This window comes from Catharus ustulatus, chromosome 5, assembly GCF_009819885.2.
Source record: "Catharus ustulatus isolate bCatUst1 chromosome 5, bCatUst1.pri.v2, whole genome shotgun sequence".
Classification (NCBI taxonomy): Eukaryota; Metazoa; Chordata; class Aves; order Passeriformes; family Turdidae; genus Catharus; species Catharus ustulatus.
In genome coordinates this window covers 49,952,618-49,979,764 of record NC_046225.1, presented here as the reverse complement: position 1 = coordinate 49,979,764, position 27,147 = coordinate 49,952,618, and the positions used below count along the sequence as shown (strand labels likewise).

Below are 27,147 nucleotides of genomic sequence, written 5' to 3'. Positions count from 1 at the left end.
TCTGCCCAAAATCTTATATTTTTCACTGGGGTCCTTATAAGTAATAAGCTCAAGAGTTGTACAACACTGTGCATCCTGCTGTTCTGAAGCAGTTTAAACCTTCCATTTACACAGACTTTTTCCTTCAGCTATATCTTCAAGATCTAATATACTAACTTTTTTTTCAACTTTTCTAAGTAAGACGGAAAGCTGCAGCCATTATTTCAATGTCTTGTTGGCTGTCAGCTAAAGAATCTTAGAAGAACTGAGTCTAAAAAGAGCCTTTGGAAGGTCCAAAGCAGAGCAATCTCTGAAGACACAGCAAGTTGCCCGGGTCATATCCTGTCAAATTGTGAGGATCTCCAGAAAGACGGAAACTCCACCACAACTCTGAGTAGCCATTATCTCTACAACTGATGAAAATCATCAGCATTGGCTAATAGCTATGAGTTTGCCTAGTAAAACTAAGGAGGGGAAGAAAATAATTCTTTTTTTGGTGCTGTAAGATAATGTCTCATACAGACAGACAGCATTGTTACACTGTTTTGCCACAATCAGGCCTTGAATGTAGTAGAAGTCTGCAGTGCTATGCAGAAAATCTTGTGGCAGCTTTTTCTTTATGGGTGCTAAAATACAGAAAATATATTTAAATATATATTTGTTATTAGAGGGCTTAAGAACAAAGATTATAAAAACACAACCTTTTCTACACAAAGAAGCTGAAGGAGTTATCCATGTCCATTTAATCCCAAATTGTTTAGTTTTCATTGAAAATAAAATTTCAGAACTTGCCAATTAATTGTCTTGAAAGTTATGCATGACTGTTTGCTTAAATATTAGTTGTTGTCACACAAGCAGAAATCAACATCACTAGTGATGCTAATCATATCACAGTATGATATAATTGCCATTTTTCCTTAAATCAAACATATTCTTAAGGTCCACTTTTTCACCTTTCTGAAGGGCACTGTATTCCAAATATTGTCTGCATCCTATACATCTAAACCCAAAATGTCAAAGACCAGTAATGTTTTATTATAAACTGGTTTAATAGCTCTTCACCAAAATTTTCACAATATCTTTAGGTGATTATATAATATCTTTAGGTGATTATATAAGAGATCTCTACAGCTTAATTAGCACTCTTTTTTAGGTATATCTTGTTGAAAAAAATATCTGAAATGCAATTTTCTGTGTGCCTCCTATAAAAAGAATACACAAAACTGAGTTCTCCATGGATGTATCACAGCAGTAAACATTAAAGGATTTCCCTGACATTCTTTATAAGTACACCTTTTATTGTAACCCAGAATACTGTTGATTTTGTATTATAAAATCTCTTCATTGCTACACATTGACTAATAATTTTTTTATTGTAAACAACATATACATTGATTACTACATTTTAAATTCACTTTTTGCTTGGTTAAAATACACTAGTAAAAATCCATTAAATCCATTAAAATCCCCAAAGTTATCCTGGATGAATTTCTAATGCGCTTAAATATTTCTGAAAATGTTTTAGAGTTAGATTATTTAATAATAATTATACTTCCAATTCAGGTGGCTTTATGCAAATTGCATCGTTACACAAGGGTAATAAAAACTTTGGAACTACAATATTGCATTCCTTTGGTACTTAGCTATTTAAACAAGTCAGCCTGAATGAGAAGTAGTTGTACATTTCAGATAGAAAAAACATCATTGCAAAATGTAACATGATAAAAGGCATCAGTGGAAAGCAGTCAACAGCAGAATATCTTGGATATCAGCAAGACCACTGTTTCTCAATAATTTCCTAAATACCCAGAATAACTGCATCACAGAGAAAAGGGCCTGGTTTTGATGTCTTTGTCCACCAAATCTAGCTGGAAAATGTAACCACCCCATCAGTCTGATTTAAAATGAGCACCAGTGAGCTACACAGAAATCTGCAGTATCTGCTTCCACAGCTTCCTTGCAGATGAGACAAAAGTAAGCAAAGCTCTAATTCAGCCTTGGTGTCGTCAGCAGTAATTCTAGCATTAGAAGCAAATGCTGATGCTTTGCCAGGAGAGGGGAAAAAAAAGTGCTAAATATACACGTTCAGTGAACTGGGAGAGCCTCCCAGACAAGTTCCTCTCTAGGCATATATAACTACTGTAAAGTATCTACATTTCTGTTAACTCATCTGAGGCAGAGCATTTGATTCTTTGGGATGGTGTTGTGCAGGCCCAGGAGGAGGGTTCAATGATCCCTGTGGATCTTTCTAACTCAGTTTATTTTGTGATTGTGTGAATTTTTTGCTTTGCATCATGCAATACTTTACCCACTTGCACAACCCTGCACAGTTGTAGCATTAGTTTTATTTTTACATCTTCACTGTTATTCACAGACTTTCCATAAATAAATAACCAAATAACCTCTGTCTAGCTACTCAGCCCCTATCCTATACTAGATAATTTTTCTGGTTTGTTCTTTCGTATCAAAGAGGTTTCTGTGGGTTTTTTATCCTTCTATGTTCCTAATGAATCATTCCCTGGAATGCTTATAGCTACTGAGTTAGTTCTGTTCTTGGATTTTAGCACTGTCTGCATGCCCTGGATAAGTTATTAATGAGATTTGCATATCCTCCTCTCTATTGCTTTTCCATTTTTTACAAGGAATGCTTTTTGCCACCATACATTATCCACATCTCTAACATAAATTAACCTGAGTTTCTGTCTGACTCCTCTGAAAGCACTGTTATGGCCAGATTCCAGGTGGCCCTTCCAGGTATGCCCAAAAGAGGAGCATACAGTAGTTTACCCCTTTGTATCCCAGCACAGCTAAAAAGATTGTGGGCTTTTAGAAGATGCAAGTGCTGGTCTGAATTGCTCTGCACTAGCACTGGCAGAGAAATACTACCATTTCCAAATGATGAACCTGGAGCAAAGAAAGACTACAGAAGCAACCAGAACTGAGATGGGGAGCTGCACGTTTGCCCTTTAAAAACAGTAGTTAAAGCTTTCTAGTAGTGTTCTGCAGAAAAAAAACCAAATAGTCAAAGAACCTTCCTTTATGATACTCCGAATTTGCATTAAGCATGTTTGGGGCTGACAAACACCTCTAGGGTTTGGTTAGGGGACTAACCAAACCAGGGTTCCCCAGCTACGGACTGCTATAGCTACAACTCTTCTATAGCTCATTAAAAACTCTGAATCACAGCAATGTATAAATACAGTGTCCTAAATTCAACATATTCCAAATTATTAGCATATGACCATGGCTGTGTTTCCTGGCAACTGAAAACCTCCAGCTATTTGATACACACACACACACACATATATATATATATATGCATGCAGCTTTCCTGGTCAGGGCAGGAGACCAAGATAATTTGTGAAAAAATGGTTTTCCCTTGTGGTCATATTGTCAAGCACATCACACAACTTTTAATCACCAGGTCTGATATTTGACACCATTACACTGATTCTATGCAATGAAATACCCAGTGCTCCAAAGATGAAAGATCACACCTGCAAGGGCTCATTGCTCACCACCTCTCTGATAGCAATAGTCAGCAAGAATTCCCCTCCATTCTCTTCAGTTTTCCTGTCCAATTGATTACAAAATGTTGGGAAAAAAGAGGATTTGGTCTGTCAATATGAGAAATACAATGCACATGCTTGCTTATAGCAATCAGAACATTTGAAAGTAGAGATGGTTCCTTCAAAACAGAATCACAGTACATTTAATTTTCACCTACCTACTGTCTTATCTTCCTCTTTCTTTTAACAACCAGTATTCAACTCTTTGGTTACAATAAGAATGCCATTCCTGAAGCTGGTGAGACTGACCACAGTTTGCAGAAGGATCCTGACATTTCCACAGATCTTATTAATGTCAATATGGCACTTGAAACTTTAGGCTATGAAGTCCAGTTCTCTGTCCTTGTAACTTCCCTTTTGTTTTGTTTTGCTTTGTTTTGTTTTTTTCTCCAACATTTAAGTTTTCTATTCAATTATGTTTTTTAAGTTTTGAAGAGCAGAAAAGACAGAAGTTCTATAGCGGTTGGAAAGGCCAATTTCAGGTGTGAGAAAGTAAAGAATTCTGAATAACTTATGGACATAAAATGCTGAAGTATCCAGCATTATCATGTCTGTTCATGGGGCAGAGGAGAGCAGAGAGATAATTCAATCACTTCCAGATATTGTGGTTCCTTGCTTAGTTTTCATGCCCATTAACGCGCGGATTTCCTTTTCTACTTGCTAATAAAAAGCAAAAGGTTTATTAAAAAGTGTTACCCTAATTATCTTGCAAACTTACAGCAAATAAAAGGAAGACAATACCTTAATTATTTGTAGAAAGTCATAAACAAATAAGGTCTGTATGACTTGCCATTTGCATGGCTATATTTCATACAAATTAATGTTAATGATACAGAAAATTTGTTTTGAAGTCAATCTTGCAATTTATTTTGAAGGCTAAACAGAAATGGCATGGAATGTTTGGGTAAAATAATTCATTTCAGAGCTGAAAGTGCAGTCAAGAATGTTCCAGCTGCAATCCTGTGCTTAGCATAAAATGAGTACAGAGGAAAGATTATCTGCCCTTGAATAAAACCAAGATTATCCATATCAGTACAGTAGGCTGGGGTATATATCTAAGTCATATGAGATGTCTCTAGCTTCAGAGGATGGTGCAGTGTCATCTTCCCCCTGCCCACACCCATTTTGCAGGTTATTTCCTCACTGTGGTGTTCACACATCACTCAAGGATCCCAGCTGTTAGGACAGCCAATAGCCAACAGCCAAAAGCTGTTTAACTGACAGAGGTGCACCAGTAAAAGTTAAACCTTCCTCAACAATCTGTAGAAAACAGTGCTCAGTTTTGAAGTGCATCAGTAAAGCATCAAGTTACATACTGTCAGTACTCACACCAAGTCTCCCAGTAAAATGAATTACAAATCTATCCTTTAATTCAGGAACTACCTCCCAACCAGACATTTACTTAGCTGAATTTAATACACAGTCCTTCAAGAAGCCTATACATTTCCCTTCTGCTGGTCAATAACTAGATAAAATGCCAGTATTAACACAAAACATTTCATTAATAAAGGACTAATCTTTCAAAATTATCTAAATTCTTGCTGTAAGACCTCTCTGAAAATGTCTCTCACAACAAGTGAAAGTGAGCTGATGAACAGCTCTTACTTTCAGACGACTTTAGAAGAATTCATCTCAGACCCTGGACTATTTCAGTTGTAGTATGTAAGGCCAGATTGTGATCCCAGTCATAACAGTGATATGTGCACAATAATGCAAACTGCTATACCAAAGGAAACATTCTACTGGTTTCAAATTCATATAAATGGAAGTGAAACATAACTAAGACTAGGTATCTTAAATTAATGACGTATGGCGTGGTCAGAATGCAGTAATCTCTTGGAAAAACACTTTTGGAAATCCCCAGAGTTTACTAGGCATGTAGTGTTAAAAAAAGGAAGGTTAATTATTTCCACATCTCTTTTCAGACTATAGGTCAATATAGAAAAAGGAATAAACTGCTGGAAAATTCCTGAATTATTAAAGTACCTAATTACTAAGCACTATTTACAAAAGCCTTGTTTGGTATGTTTTGTATCATGAATTATCACAATTGCCATTTACATGTGTTCTTTTAAACTGTAAGAATCCATCGATCCACAACTGAAGTATTCTTGAAGATTAATGTGCCATGAATCACCACGGTTTAATATGCATGACACAGTTTCATTTCACACATATTCTGCATGGGTTGATTGCCATGTATACCAATATCAAACAGATGTTAATTTTTTAATTTTTTTGCTCTCAGAGTATGTTTTAATTATCTATGAGGCTTCATAAAGAAAAAGAGGAAGGTTATTTAGAAGCAAATTTAATGAAAAATGTAAAAGAAAAATCCATTCGTTTTTTTCTTTATTTCATTTTCTCAACAATATAATTTCAATATTTAAAAAATACTTGATATGCAAAGGAACTGCAGACTGTTCTCATTAAATGGCTTATTCCTTGTAAGAAAGAAAACTTTGATTATTTTCCAAATAAAATGCATGATTTTAAAAGCCCTGCCAATTCAACATGAGCTTGATGGTATGAAATGTTTCTGCAAGTCATTGTATGTTTATACCATGCCTAAATTCTTAAATTTGAGCATTTGCAAAAAAATCAAAACTCCACGTAAAACATGACTATATAAATTCTCGCATCCACAGTGCTATAGGTCCCATGTATCACCCAAATTTAAAAGTCTTTAAATATAAAATATTTCAAAAGCCTCTACTGTGCAGGGGGCAGAAATGGAAATGAAAAGGCATCCTAGGTTAAAAGTAATGTATAATGAGAAAGCTGTTTCAGTCAGCATCAGCTCCCACTTTCTGCTGTGTCAGATGCAAGTCACAATTCTCCAGAACCAGAACAGAAACAGAGCCACAGGTCAGGACGGAATAGTGCTGGATAAAACTCTGAGCTTTAACTAATGTCTAATTTGATCAGAGTTGTTATGGTAATTTCCATGGGAGTTGGAGCATGCCTTTAGCTTTGGGTCAGATCTTCCTGAAATCAACAGGAACAGGAATGGTTCCCAAGGATTTTGCACTAGAACTAGTTTCATCAAGTTGAAACAGTCTCCAGGTTAAAAATTACAATTACAAAAACTGTTAAAAATCATAATAGTTACAGTAGAAGTGTATATTAGAATCATACATGTCAGATAGTATAAATACAGATAAACAACAATAGTAGGTAAAACATTGTCAAAACAAAGATTCAGCCTCTCCCTATGTCATAGAGATTTTTCTGTATGCAGTAGTATTTTCAACAGTATAAAAATTATTTCAATTTCTTGCCTATATAACACATACTGACATAAGATGGCATACAGCTTTAAAATCAAAATGTGAACTGACATTTTGAAAAATAACTGACAGTCATGGCACAAGAGTGCAGTGACCTCTGTCCTCCAATATTCTCTTTTTCTGTATTTTTTTTCCAAATGCCCAAATAAGTGCAAGGTGCTCAGAAACTAAATGCATATTACCAGTGACACCTTAATTCCAAAGAAGTCAAAATCACAAAGTTTTCACTGAATTTAGTGGGCCAAGGAATGAATCTAAAATGTGGAATTTATACACATCACCCAAAACACTTTTGCAGATTTCTGAAAACATACACGGATCGCATTGCAGGGAATTAAGCCTGCCTTCCTTGTTCAACCAAAATTCCCTGGTTGGAATAACAGCTTTAGATGCTATTTTTGTTAACATTCTGTTTTACTATGTTAAAACACCAGACTTTTTTTCTTTTTACTTAAGATAAATGTGTGAAAATGCCTTCTTTCCATTCATAGATGTTATCTTCCTCAAACTTCAAATGATTCATCTGGGTGAATGTAGTTATAAATAATTTATCAAGATACATACCAGTTGTTAGGGGAAAAAAACCCCGAAGGAAGAATATCACTGCATAAAATCTGAACATTAAAATTGATTTTTTAAAATCAATCTTTAATTGGTTTTATTACCTCCTAATCCAGGTCTGAGGCGATTATCATAACCATCCAGAAGTCTGTCTAGAATTCTTGTAAAGATGGTGATGTTATTCTTAGCTTCGTCTTCCAGGGAGTCAGCCAGCACTGATCTAAATGGATATTTTACATTTTAGAAGGTGCCAAGTCTGTTTTAACACACACTCAATATGCTTTTTTTTTCAGGCTGCCTTTACTTGCTGCATTCCAACAGGAAAGGCATATTTAACAGTATACAAATACACAGTTTATATATAACAAGTTCAGACATACAAGGATCAACAGCATATTATTTAAAATATCCAGGAAGTCATTTTCCAGAAGTCTCTACTTGTGGGCCTCACTGCATTACCGTGAGGGCTACTTCAAGCTCCATTAACACTGTTAGTGGAGGTTGTGCTGGTGTAAAACCCTAGAAGAGCTTCCCTCCATGTCACTCCTGAACTGATAACCCAGGACCCCACGCACAAACCCACCTCCTTCCAGCTCTATCTTATCTGTGCTCACATAGGTATACTCTATCTCTGGATAAATCCTGTGGATTTGCCTCCACCCAATGGTCATGCAATGTACATGACCAGAAGAACTAACATGAGGGAAAACTCCAGCGATCATGCTCAGGGAGTCCTCTGACGCCAGCAGTCGGTGGGAGGGAACACCAGTGCTGACTAGCAAGCTGCAGGATGGCTGTGGATAGCCTTCATCTTTCTAAAATGCTATTTTGTCATAAAAAGCACTATCTGATATTCCATCAGATGCAGAAAAGCCTCATAAAAGTTGGACAGAAAAAGAATCATAAATGAAGTGTCAAGAAGAATCTGTAGATCACTGATTGTTTCAAACTTCCCCAAGAAAGAGTCATTACAGCCTTTATGGATCAAATCTCTGTGGAACATGCTAGGGGCTGGAATATGAACCTGCTGCCCAGCCAGTCATGGTGCTCTACAGTTCTCCAGAACCTGGCCCCCCAGACCAAAAGGGTTTGTGTCAGGGAAACCCTGACACGCAGAAAGCCTTACACATGCAAATGCTACCGTGCCAACAATTTTAAGCACTGTGCATGTGAAATACATGAGCTCATCAGTTTTATCTACTTAAAATCAGCATATTGATATCAAGGAAGTAAAGCATCATATGCTACAGACATTACCATTTACATCTTTTTCAACTACCTAAATTTTTAATCCTAAGTGTTTGAGTATTAATCATCTCAAAATGACGGCATTCTGAATGCCATAATACCAAGCATGTTTTCCTTCTCCAAATCAAAAGTAGGTTTGGGTGATATTTTCTCTAAAGTAAGCTACAAAATTATTAAACACAAGGCTGTATGTTGTTCCCTAGTTCAATACCATAAAGAAGTATTTAAATGTAAATCATTGCAGTCTGTGCTTTCCATCATACAAACCATAGAATCGACCCAAATCAGATAACTTATAAAAAACCCACGAAAATGTCGTGTGATTTTACTCATGTGTCAGTTTTTTTCTTAGTTCCAATTTTTGGTTTGTAAAATATATCATTATACTCATGGACTACCAGAATACATCTCTGCCATTTTTAAGCTTCTTTTTAGATATAACAGTTTTTGAACTCAAGATTCCACTAAAATAAATTAAATCAATACAATTACATCAAATTAGGGTCGCATCCTGCAAACTTTACTTAGGCACAAAGTCTTTAATAACACGTATCGTCCCTTTGACGTCAGTAAGATTACTCACTTGAGTAGGGTTTGCAGGATCTGGCCCACTGTGACTCAACTAATACTGCACCATAGTTAGGTATAAAGTGAAATAGAAAACATAGTTTCAGAAAATATTTTGTTTGCTGGGAAGCAAACAAAAATATTGGAGACTCATTAAATCATAGGAAGCTTGCATTATATGGCATACAATCTTTACCATATTAGGACAAGACCTACTGCAGCCAGAACTAAAGCAAGTATATCAAAGTTACAAACTACAATTAATTAAGTGTTTAGGAACTGTGAGCAACACAAAAGCATAATGTAATAATAATTACTTTCTCTTATGCTGTCACTTTAGAAATTGAGAACTTTAAACAACATAAGAAAAGTTGATTAATAAATGATGCTATTGTTTTATTATATGTGATTGTGAAGTTGTATGCTATCTCCACCTAGAGGTTTAAAGCTTAAGCGTCATTTTGAATTCTATTATGTTTGACCAAAAAAAAATCAAGGAAAAAAAAAAAAGGCATGTCCATATTGATAAATACGTGAGCATTATTTTAAAGACAGTGATTTGCACCGTGACTTCATGATAATCTATTTCTCCATTTTGTAAAGTACGGAATCACGGTGATACAGTAACTCAATTCTTTAAGATCCAAAAAAGCATTTGAAGAAATTGTTAGTTTAATGGTGAAATGAAGCATCAATTCACAAACCGTTTAAGGACAAGAGATCAGGCTTTTATGGTCCCTAAACTACATTCTACTGCATTTGCTCTAGAAACTGTGTAATACTGCATTCAACCAGCTAAGAAAGATTTTTTTTATTACGTTACTACATCCTATACTTTTATAACCCCTCACAAAAGCTCACCCTTTGCAGATTGTAACATATATGTTCGCACCGAACAAGAAAACTACGTATCCTCTCACCTTGTTGGTAGCCACACCAATAAAACGAGAAGAACCAACTGCATCTCGGAGAGTGCCAGCTTCCTCTTCATCGCTGCTCTTCGCAAAACCTAACGGTGCAAGAAAAACACAAACCCGTTCTCAGCCACAGCCAGTCTCCGCCAAGCAGTGCTTTCAACTTAACCCGAGGAAAATATGTCACTTCACTGGAGAAAGGAAACCACTGGATTTCCGCAGCACTTTTCAGTACTAGCAACTTATTGTATCTCCATCTTTCCCAACGATCCTGCTCTGTGCAAGGAGGCAACGTATGATCAGAAGTGGCATGTGAGCCGGCGCATCAGATGCTTTCCTATTCCGTGATGTGAAAGCCCCGAGACGAAAAGGAACAAAAAATAAAAACCGTATGTATGGGAGGATGGGGGTTTAACCACCCCTCGCCTCACTACGGCACACCGCAGCCGGGGGGGCGGGGGGCGGGCGGGAGGCACAGTCATGCCATTCGCCGGGGCTCGGTGCGGGGACCGCGGGCGAGCCGCCCCCCGTCGCCGCCGAGCGCCCGGCACGTTTGACAGCTGCTCGGCAAAGCACCGGCGGCCGGGGGGCGGAGGGGACAGCTCCCGCAGGGAGACAAGTTGAGGAGCGCAGCAGAGCCCCCGACACGGGCGGGCGCTGCCCGCGGCAGCTGGGGACCCCCGGGGACCCTACCTGGAGCAGCGGGCGGCTGAGGCGGGGAGGGAGGGAGAGAGGGAGGGAGGGAAGGAGGGAGGGATGGGAGGCGGGTGCCGCCGGCGAGCGGGGCAGGCGGCGGCGGGGAACGCGGGGAGGCGGCGGCACCGAGCGCGGCCGGCACCGAGCGCGACCGGCACCGAGCGCGGCCGGCACCGAGCGCCTCCCGAGCGGCGAGCGCGCGCGCGCGTGCCCGCGAGTGCCGGGGCGCGGGGCACGGAGGGTTCGGGGTCCCCGCCCGCGGCGGCACCGGCGCCGGCCCGGGGCGGCTTCCGCGGCCTCGGAGCCCGGAACAGGAGGGCGCGGCAGAGTCGCCGGTGCGCGAACGAGAAACGGGGCAAAAAGCGCTCCCCAGCCCGGTACAAGACATTTTCCGTAGCCCTCCCTGCCTCCGCAGGCTCTCAGTCGCCTCCGGTCAAGGGTGCGCTCGCCCGGGCACAGCCCCGGCAGCCGCGCCGCGCTCCCCCGGACTGCGGCGGGAGCGGGGAGCCGCCAGCCCCGGCTCCCACCCCGCTCCCCGGCTCCCTCATTAACATTCCCTTCCCCACTTACCCATTGGCACAGTCTAATTGGAATGCAGAGAGAAGAAAAGTCTGTCATTTAATGTGAGCTCAGGATGCAGGCTTACAAGGAATTTTTTTCCTTTTTTTCCTTCCCCCCCCCCCCCCCCCCCTTAAATTGCATTACTTTCTGTTGTATTGTCTTTTAAAGCACGTTGCCCTCCTTTCGTATATGCAGTCCTTCTCTGGTAGTAACTGGATCGCTGCTGGGATTCATTCCATTGATTTCAGGTTTTCCAGTACAAGTAGAACAGGACAGGCTTGATAATTAAAGATAAGGGTTTATATTTAGCGTACCCTCATTTTGCATTTTTAACTCGGAAATAATTAAATAACACTGGCAATAATATTTCATTTTTCTTTTTAAACCAAACCTTATCTATCTCCTTTTCTTTCAATCTTTTAACTGCCCACAGCACCAAACTCAATTATCCTCTCTTAATGTTACTGGCCCACATATTGTGCTTAACTGAAAATATTCTGATGAAGTCTGGTCCTGAATCAATACCAGTTCCAAAACGAACATGTGAAATAGGATGCACAGACAGGGAAGGGGATGGGGGGCGAGGGTGGAGGGGTGAGGCGAGGGGGAAATAGGAGAGGAGAAAAAATTTCTTAGGTTACCTCTAGAATTGGGATGCTCCTGCTTCCTAATTGTTACAGTTTGCAATTAGAGGTGTCCTTGGTTTCTTCTCCTTTAGTGGTTTAATGACTCCACAGCAGAGGATGAGAAACAAAAGAAGAAAGAAAAACACTTGGGCTATCAAGACAATTTGTTCCTTCCAACTCTCAGATATTTTGTAACTTGGAGAAAGACTGAGAAGAGAGGGGGAATAAGCTGAATAGCTTTGTTTCAGAGTAGCTAATAAAGTGACAGCCCAAACTGTGGATAACGACAAAGATAAGGACGCAGGAGCAAAAACTGAAATCTGAGAAACTCTTTCAGCAGTCATCGAACCTTGGCTGTGTCTAAGACACAGAGCCCTCATATTTCCCTGTCCAGAAGTGAAAATGCGCTGTGTTCATTGCCAGATAGGTATCTAAGGTCGATCTGAAGTCTTCTTTGGATATGCCCATAAATCCCATGTATTAGGAATTAACAACTGATACTAGATGCAGAATCAACACTCACAGTAAAGAAAAGTTTTAACTACTTGTTCTAAGAAAAAGTGACTTCACAGACATCAAAATGGAGGGGAAAACAAAGAATCACTGAAACGAAAGAGTCTTCATGATTTATTCTTGTACTAAACACATTATGTAATCCAAGCAGAATGATTTTTTTTTCCCACAGGTATTCATGGCATTCCTTCTCAAAGCACACTTCCAGTAATAATAATACTGAAGCTATAATCTAATTTTCATATGTAAGTTGCATCAAAAAATAGGAAAACACATTCATTAAGGGAAGCAGTCACAGTGGTTCCTTATTGCTGTGATAGGATATTGTCATTCTTCAAAGGCCACAAGGAGTAGGTATGCATTTTTAATGAGTTTGTGCTCATAGACCTTCCCAAGAAAAGTGTACTGGGTTTTTGGCTCTAATCTAGTTATTACCTGTGATGTTCTTTAAAATTTAGTATAGCTTCATGCACTGAAATCATGTTTCAAATCTGAAATCTTAAAATAACCCCTCAAACCCATTTTTAAAAAGTTGGACAGCCCTGTGAGGCATCCCAAATCACAGGAAAGCTGAGTACACAAACAAACTACTGTGGCAACATGAAAAATCAGAGGCAATATAATTACTAACAGACAGAAGGGTTTTTCTGCTAGGCTCACACACTTACAACCTGTGCTGCCAATGAACTGGAAAGTATTTGGGGAGAAAACTGGTATTGCTGGGGAGCTGTTGTTTTGTTGGGTTACATGCAAGCAAGCTCAAAAATATTAAATCTGTTAGTTCTAGGTGGTTAGAAAAAGTGCACTTGAGCCCCCTCAGGTACACAGTCAGCAGGGAGCCCTTCTTCCCTTCTGCATTATTATTTGTGGTATGCTATTGAATGCTGTCATTCATTATTGAATTTCAGTTAACTCTAAGTGATACGAGGCATCCAACACATCAGGGTTTGTGAGACTCCCCTGAGTCCCAATGCAAGCACCCTGCAAGGTGGGGAGTCATGCCCTTGGTTTGAATAGGACTTAAAATAGTCCACAGAAAGGCAGCAGGTCTACAAATTGTTACTTTCAACATATAAATAAAATATTTTACTTAAAAGGTTTTATTTTTTTGTGCTGTATTTTCTGCAATATATAAATAGAATTCAATCCCTATTTCGATATTTTAAAAATGTTAAAAACAAACAAAGGACCTTACAATCCTATTATCCCCCTTGCCAAGGATGTCAAAACTCTGCACACACTGATAAATGATGTTTCAGAATTCTTCTGTGAGATTGGAATGACTTCCTCTGTGAGCACAAATTGAATAGCAGGGTAGGTATGTAACATTTCAGAAGCACTTCTTAGAGTTTAGAGGTAATAGAGACACAGGAGAGGTTAAGCCAAGGCCTAGTCATTATCCAGCCTGCAAAACACTAGATTGAATGCTTCCTTTAAAATTGTGCTTAAAAGAATCATTTATATGACAGAGTTACACCTTCCTTCAGACAAAATAAATTACTCAAAAACAATACCTCCGATTTGTAGCCACTAGGGAGATCACAGTAATCATTTTATGTCATGGACATAATCAAGTAATGCAAAATAGAACTTAATTCTGATCTGGTGTACATTCTGCAGTATAACATTTCCAGAAAAAATTTGGCAGATTGAGGTAATCAGCATTTACTTTGTACTGCTTGAGAATAATCCCCACCCTTATATCTAGGCCAACAGCACTCTGAGCTCTAAGGATATAAACAATAATCACTGGAGTTAAATGAAGTGATGCTTATGTGTGAAAATTGAAGTGATATATCAGAAATTTTTGTATGTGATAAGCAGTGGATCTTTCTAGTATAAATAAATAAATAAATGCTTTTTATAAATATTTTTATCGCTAAAAAGGCTTAAAACATATTTCAATATGATAAAAAATTACTTGATAGACTGTTTAATCCTTTTAAAATTTCTATTTATATTAATTAAATAGTTAATATATGTTTAAGTGTTTGAGATATATCCAAGACATAATTTCTATGTAATTTTAAACATGTATGTTATCTTATTTCTGTAAATAATGATGAAATCAAACATCATTATGTTTTTGGACGGGGGAATTAGTTTTTAACCTAGTCAGTCCCTACACTGGCTCATCATGTTGGTACATGACTGCTAGTCTGAGAAAAAAGAAGGAAGAAACTGGGTTTTTTCAGGAACCCCATAAAATGATGAGGGAAAACAGATCTTTGTAAGAAGACTCAGGTGTCCAAAACTCCTCCTTATGCAAAACTGAAGACCAAATTTCTCAGAGTTGAAATTATTTTGAGATGCACCATCCAACAGTAGATGCTAGTATAACAAGGAATCACAAAAAACCTTACAACTTTATGAAGCACCCACCGTTGTAAGGGTCTGAGCAACTCAGAGTTTTCCATTTGACTGTGTCACTTACAGACTGTGGAGAGTTTCTGTGCTTGTTTGAAAGCTCTAGCTATCATATCATCTTCCTGACTGAAGAGCAAAAGCAAAGGGCCATTGCCAGCTTTATTTCAGCGGTGTGTAATCGGCTTTAAGTTGCTTTCCAATGTGCACTGAGAAGTTCAGCAGAACAGGAAATTGAAATGAGCTTTCCCACCTTAAATATTGATGAATGTTTCTTCTTTCCCAGGATTATACTTCTCCCAGATTTGAACCTTAAATGCCACATGACGATTTTTAGTTTTCTCCAAATACAAAGATATCTACAGAAAGAGTGAGCAGAGAGTCTTTGCTGTCTATCAGGAGTAGTGAAATGTTCATCATCCTTTTAGAGTAGATCTTCCTTGGAGGGAGAAAAGTAAGACAAGGGGCAGAGGGCAATGTAACACATTTACCCGCTGGGATAGGAAAACTCAGGCAAATAGAACTGGTTAATGACTCTTGGTCTGAATTGAGAGGAAGGGGAGATCTGCTTTTATAAAAGCAACACTTTTCTTCATCTGTAAATCCCTGTTTTCTGCTTTATAGCTATGTCTAAAAATGAGTTTATTGCAAAATGAGACCTTTGTTTGAGTAGACAAGACAAAATGCTGACAAATAAGATAGATGTTAAATTGTTATGTAAATATAATTACTTTTGTGTTATTTGTACAAATACAGTTCATCTTTCAGTTGTTCACTCAAGTATTTATTGGACTCTGAAGATGTTTTTAAGGTAAAGCAACACAGATCTATGATGTTTCATGTTTCAGGTGTCCAATTGGAGGCAACTTTTTTATTAGAAAGATAGAAATATACCTAATTTCTAAAAATTAGTGTTACAGCATAGAACTACTTTGAGTTTCATTTTAAATACATTTTAAAGTTAAAACCCAAAACCCTTTGTATTGCTACAATAAGATTGATATTCTGAGAAAATTTTGCAAATGTAGGGCCAGTTATAATAAACCCTTTTTCCCGGAATAGAAAGAAGGGAAAGACACTAGACTTCTGCCACTTTGTGTGGCCTAAAAAGTTGCCATGTGCTGACTTTGCAGCCTGGTAATATGAGGAATCATTTGTCTGTGGTTATCTTTGTTTCTGCAAAGGCCTCATCTCCCCTTGTCTCTAGCTGATACTGGCCATCCTAAATAATGTCTGATGCACACAAATTTATCAATGACCACAGGGTCAGCCTCAGAGCCTGAGACAACTTCTTAGAGAATGTGTTTCTGCACATTTCTTTCCTGCACCACAATGAAGGCTGTAGGCAGATAATACAATTGAGTGGTGATATTTCTGTGTTTAAAATATCTATTTAATAACTTAAATTCTGCCTCTGGGGATTCAGTAACATGAAAGATCAGTTAAAATAAGCAGAAAGCTAAATTGAGTATAGTATGTCAAAGAAAGGAATTAAGAAGGGATGAACTTTTCAGACAAACTGATTCAAAACGTATTGTCTTTTGTAAATAAGCACAATTCTAGAACAAGAAGCACAATACAGACCTTAAGATTGCCTGAAAATTGCTGAAACTGGCAGTTCTGGCAGTGCTAGATTTTGAGCAGAAAATAATAATAGAGTCTTTATTCCTACTAAGAGCCCATTTATATTTTAAATTTTTTTAATGGACACTTTTCTAAATTTCTTATTAAAAAAAGTTCATCCTTTGACCTTATTTCAGTGCTGCTTATATAAATTGCCAGAATACATTTAACAGTCTGTTCAATAACTGCTCCTAGTCAGGAAAGCTTTTGTTGCTGATCCAAGACTATATTATCTTGGGTGGCAAAAAGTTTGCATTTTCAAAATTATTCTGCCTCCCAGGACTTCAAAGAGTTTACTCCTGTCTTTGACTAATGTTAGCTAAAACGCACACAAAGGTGTTCTTCTATCAGTAACAACACATAATCGAAAGAGAGTTCTAACATGAAATGTCTTGCCTAGCTTCAGCAAGAACAACAACAACAAAAAATCACATTGCTCCATACTTGCGTGAACACAAATGTAGCTTCTTCATTGATGGGATCTAGGAGGAGAAGTGTTGTGCTATGTCCCTTGTTTTTTAGGAAAAAACATAAACCATATAATTGCTTAGGGGCATAGCTGTAGTTTATAGCAGTCTGCTCACACTTTTCAGAAGCATGGAGCTATATATATCCGGGTTCATTAACTGCCATTACACTATTTTTATGCATTTAAAAGAAGAATTTAGCTTTTCAGCACACTGCAGATGACATATTATGAAGGATGACAACTAAATCACAGTATAGACAATTGCATAAACAAACTGATGGATTTCAGTGCCTGCTCTAAGTATTGCTGTTTCCTAAACAGCCCCTTGCTGTACCAACAGATAGAGAGATCAGGAAGCTTCCAAGCTGGGCAGATGAGAACCACCCTACCACCTGAGGACATGGTTAGATGAGTTCTCAGCCTGTTCTGCTGGAGGAGGTTGAATTACCCAATGACTTCTCCTAGCATGCACCTAGGTTGGCAGTATGAACCCTTCCTTCACTCTTCCTTGTGTAAGCACGAGAGATCTTTGTGTGGATGAAGGTTCTCTATCTCATCTCTCCTCACTTCCAACCATGCAGATACCAAGTACAGCCCAGAGCCTGAAAAAAAGCTTCAGACCTTGGCCGCTGTCAGCACAGCTGCATTCGGTTGCTTTGAGAATGCCCCAGGCCAAAATAAATAAATAACCAGATAAATGGATGACAGCTCATATAAATAGTCCTGATTTACCTTCCTCATCTTTCAAGCAATGAATCACCAGTGAAAGAGTGATGACTCACTAGGGGAATCCAAAACATGCTTTCTCTTTCATATGTGAGTCTGCAGTAGCCATCCATGCTCCAAAGGGGGAGAAAACTGGGCTGGATTTTAATATTCATTCCAGCAAAGCTGAGTCAAAACTGCTGGTAACTGGCAAGGAATTTTCAAGTATAAACAACTGCCATCATATCTCACAGATGTAGTGAGAATGTATAAATAGTTGCACATGGCAGATAGTTTATGTCAACACAATATTTGGTTTGTGAGAGTCTGGGTAGCAACTGCCGGACACAAGAGAGCATCTGCAATAAAAATAATATGCTACTGTCTACAAAGCAAGAACTAGGTTACCCAAAAGCTCTGCATGCTGCTATTCAAGTTGACCACACAAAGAGGGGGGCCTAGGGTAAGAGTTCATTCAACATCACCAAGATTATTTGAGAAGAGAGCTTGTTGTGTCCTTTTTAATTGATTCTGTGGTACCTGGCCTTGTGCTCTAAGCTCATTCTGATGCTCTCTGTTGTCTGTCTAATAATCTGGACAGGTTTTCACCTTGGCCTGGCCCGTAGCCCATGGCATGGGTGGACGAGTTGCATGCCACATTTTGGCAATGTGGCAACAGGCCCCTCTTCCCTGTTTGGGTTTCCTTTTTCTCTCTGCACTATTTCCTCACTGTGCCAACTGGCTTTAGACTCTTGATTTGGTGCATTGCGAGTCCCTTTTCCCTGGAAAGCCCTCAGGGATGCTGTGGGTGCACAGGGACAGTTCCTTCCCCACCCTACCTGGGGAGTGCAGGTCCACATTTGATGAAGGAAGCTTTTAGCTAACCCCAAATTGCCACTGTATTGAAAAGCAGGTATGAGCATGGCCAGATGTCACAAACAGGCTTGCTAGCTGACTCTCCCTAGGTATCTCAATCTGTTGTCACAAACACCAGAGACAGAGGGACAGTGATCTGGAATGTAAGAGATTGAAGAGGCATGGAAGAGTCATCTTTTTAATCCAGTTGACCAAGTCTCACAGCTTAAACTTCCAACTTTACAGTCCTCACAGAATTCCCACTCCTCTCTTTTGCTTCCCATTTACCACAAGTAACAGTTCACCAAGAACTTCCTTGACTGTGTATTTTTTGAATTATGATTTGCCCAACAGGATTATTTCCACCAAAAAAAAAAAAAAAAAAAAAAGAAGTCTATGTGGATGTTACAATTCCCAATCTGTTTCTCTTCAAGGAAAAAAAAACGTAGTCAGTTTTTGAAATTTTAAAGGACTAGCAGGGCATTCCATTTGTATAAGGACCTTTCTATTTCTCTGAACCTAAAGTCCACATTAAAATCTGAAGCTAAAAAAAAGAGATCAGTCTACCAAAAACCACCAACAGTTGACATTCAAGAAATGGAAGAAAACATGCAAGATAGTCTTTATTCAGTTTATATTAGAGATGTATCTGTCTGCAACCCAATTTGGCAGACTTGTAGCTTTCATACACTTTCATTGGAGTAGTTTGGATTGCAGAAAAGATAATTTTTCTCTAGTTTTTTATTCATAAGGGACTCAATCCAATCCCTCATGAGTACATTCAGGAAATGGAGGATATTTTGTTTTTCTTTCTGCACAGCAGCAGGTCTATCTTTAATTCAGTATAAACAGAGTGTTTCCTCTAATTAATTCTTATCATGCATTTAAAAAAATAAAAATCAAATGGATCAAGATATTCAAAGAGACTATAAAGACTTTTTTAAATTATTTAAATATAATTTACTTATCTAATTGTCTTTATTTTTCAGAGTAATTTTGTTCTCAGCTTCCTGCATTTTTACTAGCCTGTTCCATTTTAAGAAAAATATCACAGGCTTCAAGTTGCTTCTGTGTTACATCATCAAAACACTGAGAAAATTACTATTTCAAAGCTAATTGTTATGATTACTTTTAATTTTGTGAACATTATTTTAAATGTAAAATGAGTCAGTGGTGTTCCATCCCTTAAACTGAAAAAAATATTTTGGCAATGAAGAATTTTGTACTTCACTAATACACCAGCCACATTTAGAACAAGTCTCAAAAATTATAAACAGTTCTTGTAAAGCCATGTAAGTCTTCTCAAATTATACAATATGGTTCTATTTGGCTGAAAATGAAAGAGTAAATTTAAGTTGATCCTGAATACTATTCAAACATATTGTTTAAACAGAGACTGCTTGTTTGCACTTTTCATTATTTTATGTTTTGTACTTCAACTCTGTCAAAATGCACTTTGTGAAACATTAATCATATGCCACTGGTTGCATACTGTTGGTGTGTTTCCTCAAGTTTTTTATGTATTTCTGCACTCCAATCACCTGGCTAACCAAGCTGTAGTGTAAAATCCCAACCAATTCTCATGACTTCCACAGGACCCATAATTCTTTCCAAGGGTTTTCTCTTCAGAGACTAATTTGAAGGTGAGTTCTTTGGATGTATTTCACAGAAGAATGGGAGGAACTAGCACATTATTCCACCCAAATACCTGTGTTTGAGTGAGAGCATCTGTATACTGCAATTTTTGGGGAAAGAAGTGTGAAGAAGCTTCAAAGCAGCTTAGATTCTGTTAACAGTGTGGAATTTGGCAATAGGAGCAAAAAAAGTTGCTTGATAATGTTTATATCTTTGAGATGGCAGGATGAACACTCAGCAGTAGGAAATTCCATGGCTTCAGTGCTATAAACCTAGGTTTGTCTACATGTTGCTCTATACTGGTTGTATCAGGATGAGTCCCCCAAAAACCTAATGATTTTCATACAGTATTTATGAAACATATTTAAGATCTAAAGTTTGGCATATGGTCCACAATCTCTTTTCTGTTATCTGATGGACTGAGGATGTAAAGGAAAATTAACACATTATCAACTAAAAGAAATGGAATTTTCTACATGTATTGAAGTATTATAAGATAATGGAAGGACTATTAACATAATATATTTATACAAGGACAATGTATATTTAATCAGTACTTAATGGTGATATAATAATAGCTTTCCCCAAAGAGAATGACAATACGATTTTCATCTTCCTGAATTACAGTAAATTCACGAATACAAGCCGCACTGAGTATAAGCGGCATCTCTGGGTGTTGGCAAACATGTCGGTTTTTGTCCATAAATAAGCCGCACCCGAATATAAGCCGCTCTGTCGTTCGCAGCGAGGACCCGCGTGCAATTAGTAACAGAACCGCGGGAGGGCGGGGTTTACTGGCTGAGCTAAGGCTGTGCAGGTTCGGCCCGCTAGGGGCTGCTGACGGGGCCAGGTGGCCCAGCCCGGTGCTGCCGCTCGGGGCCGGCCGCCGCTGCCACTGGGCTCGGTCACCCCGGGTCGGCGCTGCCCCGCGGTGGCAGGCAGGGACGGAGTTTCCCTCGCTCCTACGGCAGCGGCGGCGGGCGGGGACGGAGCCTTCCCGCGCCCGTGGCGCCGGCGGCAGGCGCGGACAAAGCACCCCGCCTCCTCCCCGAGCCACGGTAATGGCTGCGCGCACTTCCCCCCCCGCCCGGGCCGCGGCAATGGCTGCGTGGGGCCCTCGTCAGCTCCCGGAGCCGCGGCAATGGCGGCGCGCCCCCCCCCCCCCCCCCGTCCTCCCCGGGCCACGGTAATGGCGGTGCACCCCCCCCCCCCGTCCTCCCCGGGCCACGGCAATGGCGGCGCACCCCCCCCCCCCCGTCCTCCCCGAACCGCGGCAGAGGAGGAAAGAGAGCTCTCCCACCTCTCTCCCCGCCCCCCGTGCTGCCTGCAGGGAGCCAGGGCAACACAGTAACACTTTGTAACAATCACGGAGTGCCGGCTTTTACTGGCCGGTGCTTGGCTCGGTGCCCTGGCTGGCACGTCTGGGGTTGTAAATGTCAGAAAATTATTCACATATTAGCCGCCCCCGACTATTAGCCGCACTTCCGGGTTTCCACCAAAACTTTTGTCAAATTGCTGCGGCTTTTATTCGTGAAATTACTGTAATAATCCTGCAGAATACTGAAGACCATTTTTACATTTCACTCACATGCAGAAAGAAGAAATCCTTTTCTGAGCAAGTAAGGAAACCTCTAAAACAAATCACAGATGTGAGCAGTGAGCACAGAGAACTAATTAACTCAAGGCAAGTAACCCAGGAAAATTAATGCTGGACTGGGGGGAGTTCAAAGACTTTAACGGTAACAGTTTAAAATTAAACGTTTATGGTCTTGGATAGTTGAGGCCTTGTGAATGGCCATATTCTTTTCATAAGGCATGAAACATCAAAGGCGAGAGGAACAGAAATAAATCTGTATACAAAAAGAACTGAAAAAGAGAAAGGAAGATCTTTCAGAAGGGAAAGATTCCTCAAGATCTTCAAAGTCTACTCAGGGAATAGTGACCACTGCTACTGCACTCTTAACAGGGGCATGGATACAGGCAGATTGTCAAAGGATCATGTGTAAGGGTCCAGAAATGCTGGATACCCCTTAGGTGATATGTCTGGCGGATGCTCCAGCTGTGTCAGGGTCTTCAGCACACAGTGTGTCTCATGTCTGCAAGTACCTTCTTTTATACTGTTGCTAAATTCAGTGTTCATTATTCAGAAACAGAGAAGAGACGTGCTCCTGAATCACTGACGTAAAGTGGCACTGTAAAGCAATTGTGATCCTAGGACACACCAGGAAGATTTTTGCAGGAGAAATGAAGTTTTAGTACCTCAGCATAAGATGCTTATGTGGTCGTGTCAGGAATGATGATCAACTTTTAAATGGTGTTTCAGAAGAAGGAATTGAAACTTGGAACATCTGTCCAAAAGGGCCATGGAAATGACAGGATTATTTGTATTACAGAAGAAGGTCAAGAGTTTTTCCTTGTGCCTACTACAATGAAGGCTGAAGACAGAGGTGCAAAAACAGGTAGCCAGCTCTGATAAGTTGTATTTAGGAAACATCATAGCAAAAGAGATGTGGCTGAAGGACAAAAGAGGTGGGTAATCACAGGTCTCAAATAGATGTACCCATGGAAATAGAGGATTTCTAGCAAAATGGGACAGCTAAAAAAGGAGACTGTGAGAGAGAAAAACAAAAACAAAACTGTTGTTAAGAAAAAGGGAGCAAACCAACTGTTTGAGAATAATTTTTCTGGATGCTTGTTGTTTTAGGATATATTTCTCATTCTTTGATTAAACTTTGAAAATACTGGAAACCTCTCACCATCTTCAACTATATTTTCTGGGAAATTTTTTTCAACTATGTTGACTGGGAAAGCTATAGGCAGGATCCAAGTGAGTTATTTTACTTCTATACATCTTGAATGTTGCACCACTATTGCTTGGTGGTAGAAGAAAAAATCAAACTAATGATAACAATAATTTTATAACAAATATGGTATGAAATTGAGAAGAACACTTTATCATAAGCACCTACAGACACTGCTGATGTCTGTTAGTTTGGCAACACTGGTAGCATCTATTGCACAGATATTTAAATACCATCTCTGTCCAGTTTTTGGATGGAGCTGTATTGCAGAAAATCTTATTTTCAAACAAATAATGTGTATACTGATTCCTTACACATGAAACTTGCCCTACTGATTCCTTACACATGAAACCTGCCTTTTTCTAAGCAACCTCACTATGTCAGTTCATTATGGTTATGAAAAAGATATAGTATTACAATATGTTACCATACTGCTCTTGAACTTTTAAACACAAAATTATCTCTTTTTTGATTTTTTTTTTTTTAATTTCTTAGTTGGTATGAGACAAACTCTATCTTCTTCCAAAAGAAATAGAGAACTAGCTTCAGTTCTTTCCCTTGTTTTGTAAAATTAGGATTTTCCCCTTAAGGCTCAGTATGGATTCAGTGACATCACAGTTGTATATTTTATAGCAACATATATTCTGAATAACTCAGGAGATTAAGATACATGCTGACAGAAGTTAGAAATAAGTGAGGTGTCTCAAGGTTCATGAAAATGTATGCATGGATGAAGATCAACTTTGTAGATTTTCTGCTGAACAGGAAAGTACTTTTACAAAACTGTCAGTCTTTTTAAAAAATATATTTTTAATAATATAGTATCTGACTATAATTTTACTGTATAGTAAAAATTACTGGCCCTGCAGCATCACCATAATTTATTTGATATGCTACTACCTCAAATTTATTTTTTCTCTATTAGAGAGAATGAACCATGACATAGATGTGTGTGTATCTATATCTACACACTAAAAACCTGTGATTGATTAGGCCTGATTTTGATTAAGCAGATATGCACTGTTCATTTCCATCCCAAAAAGGGATGGAAGGTAAAAAATGAATGAAAAATGTTAGCAAAGTCATTTAAGAATGAATATCATTAGAATCCATATCCTTCTTACTGTACCCAGAACTCTCAAAAGCAAAGGGCAAATGTATTCCAGCCACTGGCAAGCAAAGATTAGATAATAAATCTCAGAGAAATGAGAAAGGTTAATAGAAGACCATAATAAGGAAAGAAAATTATCTCATGAATTCATTTAGGAACTTTGATATCTAGGGCTAAAAGTAGAAAACAGAGATTCAGAGATACCTGGAAATGGAATTGTATGCCATTGAAACTAGAAAATATAGAACAAAAATGCTTTTTGGTAGAGAGGAGTCAGTTTTACACAGGTGGAAGAGGGACAGAAGTATTTATTCCACCAAAAAAGCTTCTTTACTAGCTGGATTGGATACTGCTGTATTGCTATATTAAAGCTGGATTGAACATTTGTGTATTTTCTACAGTGTGGTCATCTGTCAAAGTCAGTCTCAAAGGTCAAGAGTCCCCTCTCTCTTCCTTGTTTTCACCAAGAGGGTGCATTCCCCCAGGAATTATAAGCCTTGTTTTTAATCTTGATTAGTGAAAGAAGATAAATAGGTAAGTATAAATAAAAAGAACAAACAGTTTTCTCTCACTTTGGGCTGTTATTACTATGGGATACAGTTAACAGAGTAGCTTACAACTTTTATCAACTCACTTCTGGGTCCTTATCCAGGATTACAAATCAGAAACACAGAAAAGCTTTTTCAAAATGTTATTTTATAATTTTGTAAAAATCATAAAAGACAATTCTCCTATTTTCATACAGAGATAAATTTAGTAGGACGTTGATAAAACTCGAAGTTGGACTATATGTCTCTCTGCAGCAAAAAGCAATTAAGTATCAGGAGAAAAAAAAAAAAAAGAAAAAAAAAAAGAAATGGAAAAGAAAAAGGAAATGTCTTCTGGAGTTCAAGGAATAGTTGTTCACACACTTGGCCAGGAGAGGGACTGCTGATGTCTGAGTCATGCTATGCCCAGCAGAAGAAGCTACCTAAATTATGCCAGAAAGGCATTTCCAGGACAGCACTGCTGCCAGGTAGGGGGGTTTTCTTTTGATACTAAACTGCACCATGAAAGCTGTCCACATGGAGATTCAGTAAAGTGCCCAAGCTCTCGAGGAATGCACACATGCCTCAAAATGCTGCATCGTGCCCTAATGGATGAAGAGGTTTATTTAGATTTAAAATGACATAGACATTTCTCCAGGCTTAAATTAATTAATTATACAGCAACTAAATCTCAGCAATATCCAGGCTGTTTGTATGTAGGCTGAAACTACTAGTAAGCCAGTGTCCAGCATTCCTTTCCCTTCCTCTTCCTCCCTCTCCTGTGAGGCAAGCCTTTGGCCCTCTCCGCACATTCTCTGTTTCATTTTACAAGTGCAGACTGGACCACTATGAAGACACAGTGATCTCTGTTTTAACTTGTATACTTTTATGTTTCCGATAAAGGACTCAGAGCTCCATATAAAGTTTTGAAATATGTATTTTTATCATCCTTCTCTCTCTCCTGTTACATAATGACCTAATGCACTTTGGTTTCAAGCATTTCACAATTTGCAGACCTCTAAAATCCTCCCTGTGGAGGTATATAGTGAATTAAAGCTTGCCAGCATTTCACAGTTTCATTTCTCAGACCCTTAGAGAAGGAACCCATGGGCTTTACAAACTAAAACCATAGTGTTCAAGCCCTATTGTGATTGCAATCAACCAGTGAATGTACCCTGTGACTCCAGTTGTACCATTTGATTTTACAGGCCTTTCTAAAGACAGAAGGATATCATTCCCATTTAAACAGCAAAAAATTGATGAGAATTGACTTACATAGATACACTGGAGACAATTTTGCATTTCCTCATCAGAACTTTGCCAATGGTGGTTCACTTTGAAGGTATATAACGACAAGAAATTCTTCCTTTATTCAGCTAGATATCTTTATTTCTAAAAGTCAAGTGCAAACATATCAAGAAACTCAAGAAATCACTTTAACCTCTATGCATGTAGTTTACAACCAGAGGAGTGGTATTCTGGAAAGTAAATTTCCCTTTGCATGTGCAGTTGTCACCTCACATAGGGCACCCAGGAGGAAAACGGATCTGTCATGGTCTTGCCTGTCCGTAGCTTTTCTAGTCATTGGTGTGTGCACAGTCCCTAGGTCCCAGGCACTCTGTGGTGAGACAGGCAATTGAGGCTGCATCCAAACTAGGACTTAAGCAGAATCTCGACCTCATGTTATATACCTCAACACATAGGGCATGCAGAAAGAGGGAGAGCTCAATGTCCAGAACAGCTGCCTGTTACTTACACACATCTTCTCCTGAGTTTGCAACCACTTTAAAAATTAAGTAGTTTTCTATTTTCAGAAAATACTGAGGGCACTTAGTTCTTACTAGTTCTTACCTAGGCAGGTATTTATCTGACAAATACATTCTGACCCACCTCTCCCATAAGGGCACCAGAGTCATTGTCCTACTTTTGTGTGACACTATGGGAACTTTCCCACCCATGTACAGAACAACCATACATACCAACAGAAGTAACTCTACCTCAGTCATGGGACCATAGGCTGCTGTGTAGAAACAAAGAAACAACCAAACAGGATGGAGATTGTTAGAAGATTCAGAGATATTGCTATCAAGGTATGTTCCTTCAAAGCTATTTCCAGAAGACATATGTTCTGGAGGAAAAACAAAAACCAAGAACAAACAAAAAAATAACCCCCCACCACACACACACAGGATTTTTATTACTCTGCACTTCTCACTGAGATTTCTGAAGAATCTACCTGGGGAAAAAAAAAAAGAGAGAGAGATAAGTTATTCTTTCTTTTCCCCATATGCTTCAGATTTGTCTAGTTTGGTTGAAGAGTGGTGGGTGGGTATTTTAGATTTTCAAATTTGCTCCAATTGTACAGAAAATCTCAACATCCATTCTGCTTTTGGCAGAGTAGAAAGTGTGTAAGTAGCTGGCAAAGTAGAAACACCAAAATCTGTAAATCCTTACTTGAACTTAACGCCCAAGTTTCTGCCTATGTGCCCATTGGTACAAATCCTTTTAATCAATGTATTAGTTCAAATCATAT

At 38.9% G+C, this 27,147-nt stretch overlaps 1 protein-coding gene and 1 long non-coding RNA gene across 9 annotated transcripts in view; one reads left to right on the top strand and one right to left on the bottom strand.

Moving 5' to 3' along the window:
• Positions 1–12,466, bottom strand: part of GABRA2 (gamma-aminobutyric acid type A receptor subunit alpha2) — a 70,287-nt gene extending 57,821 nt beyond the window's left edge. The window contains exons 1-3 of one of the 4 annotated variants that reach the window (XM_033060458.2): positions 12,027–12,466; positions 10,135–10,223; positions 7,504–7,619 (exon numbers count right to left, since the gene is read on the bottom strand). In XM_033060458.2, coding sequence (XP_032916349.1) covers positions 7,504–7,619; positions 10,135–10,205 — 187 coding nt within the window. In that variant the 5' untranslated portion in view covers positions 10,206–10,223; positions 12,027–12,466. Of the gene's footprint in view, positions 1–7,503; positions 7,620–10,134; positions 10,224–10,320; positions 10,629–10,821; positions 10,912–11,231; positions 11,251–12,026 lie in introns of those variants that run through there. The other 3 variants (XM_033060459.1, XM_033060456.1, XM_033060457.2) reach the window with 3 other exon arrangements.
• Positions 10,433–27,147, top strand: part of LOC116996609 — a 63,669-nt gene continuing 46,954 nt past the window's right edge. For all 5 annotated transcript variants that reach the window (XR_004417968.1, XR_004417967.1, XR_004417966.1 and 2 more), the window contains exon 1: positions 10,433–10,517. This is a non-coding gene — a long non-coding RNA (uncharacterized LOC116996609). The remainder of the gene's footprint in view (positions 10,518–27,147) is intronic.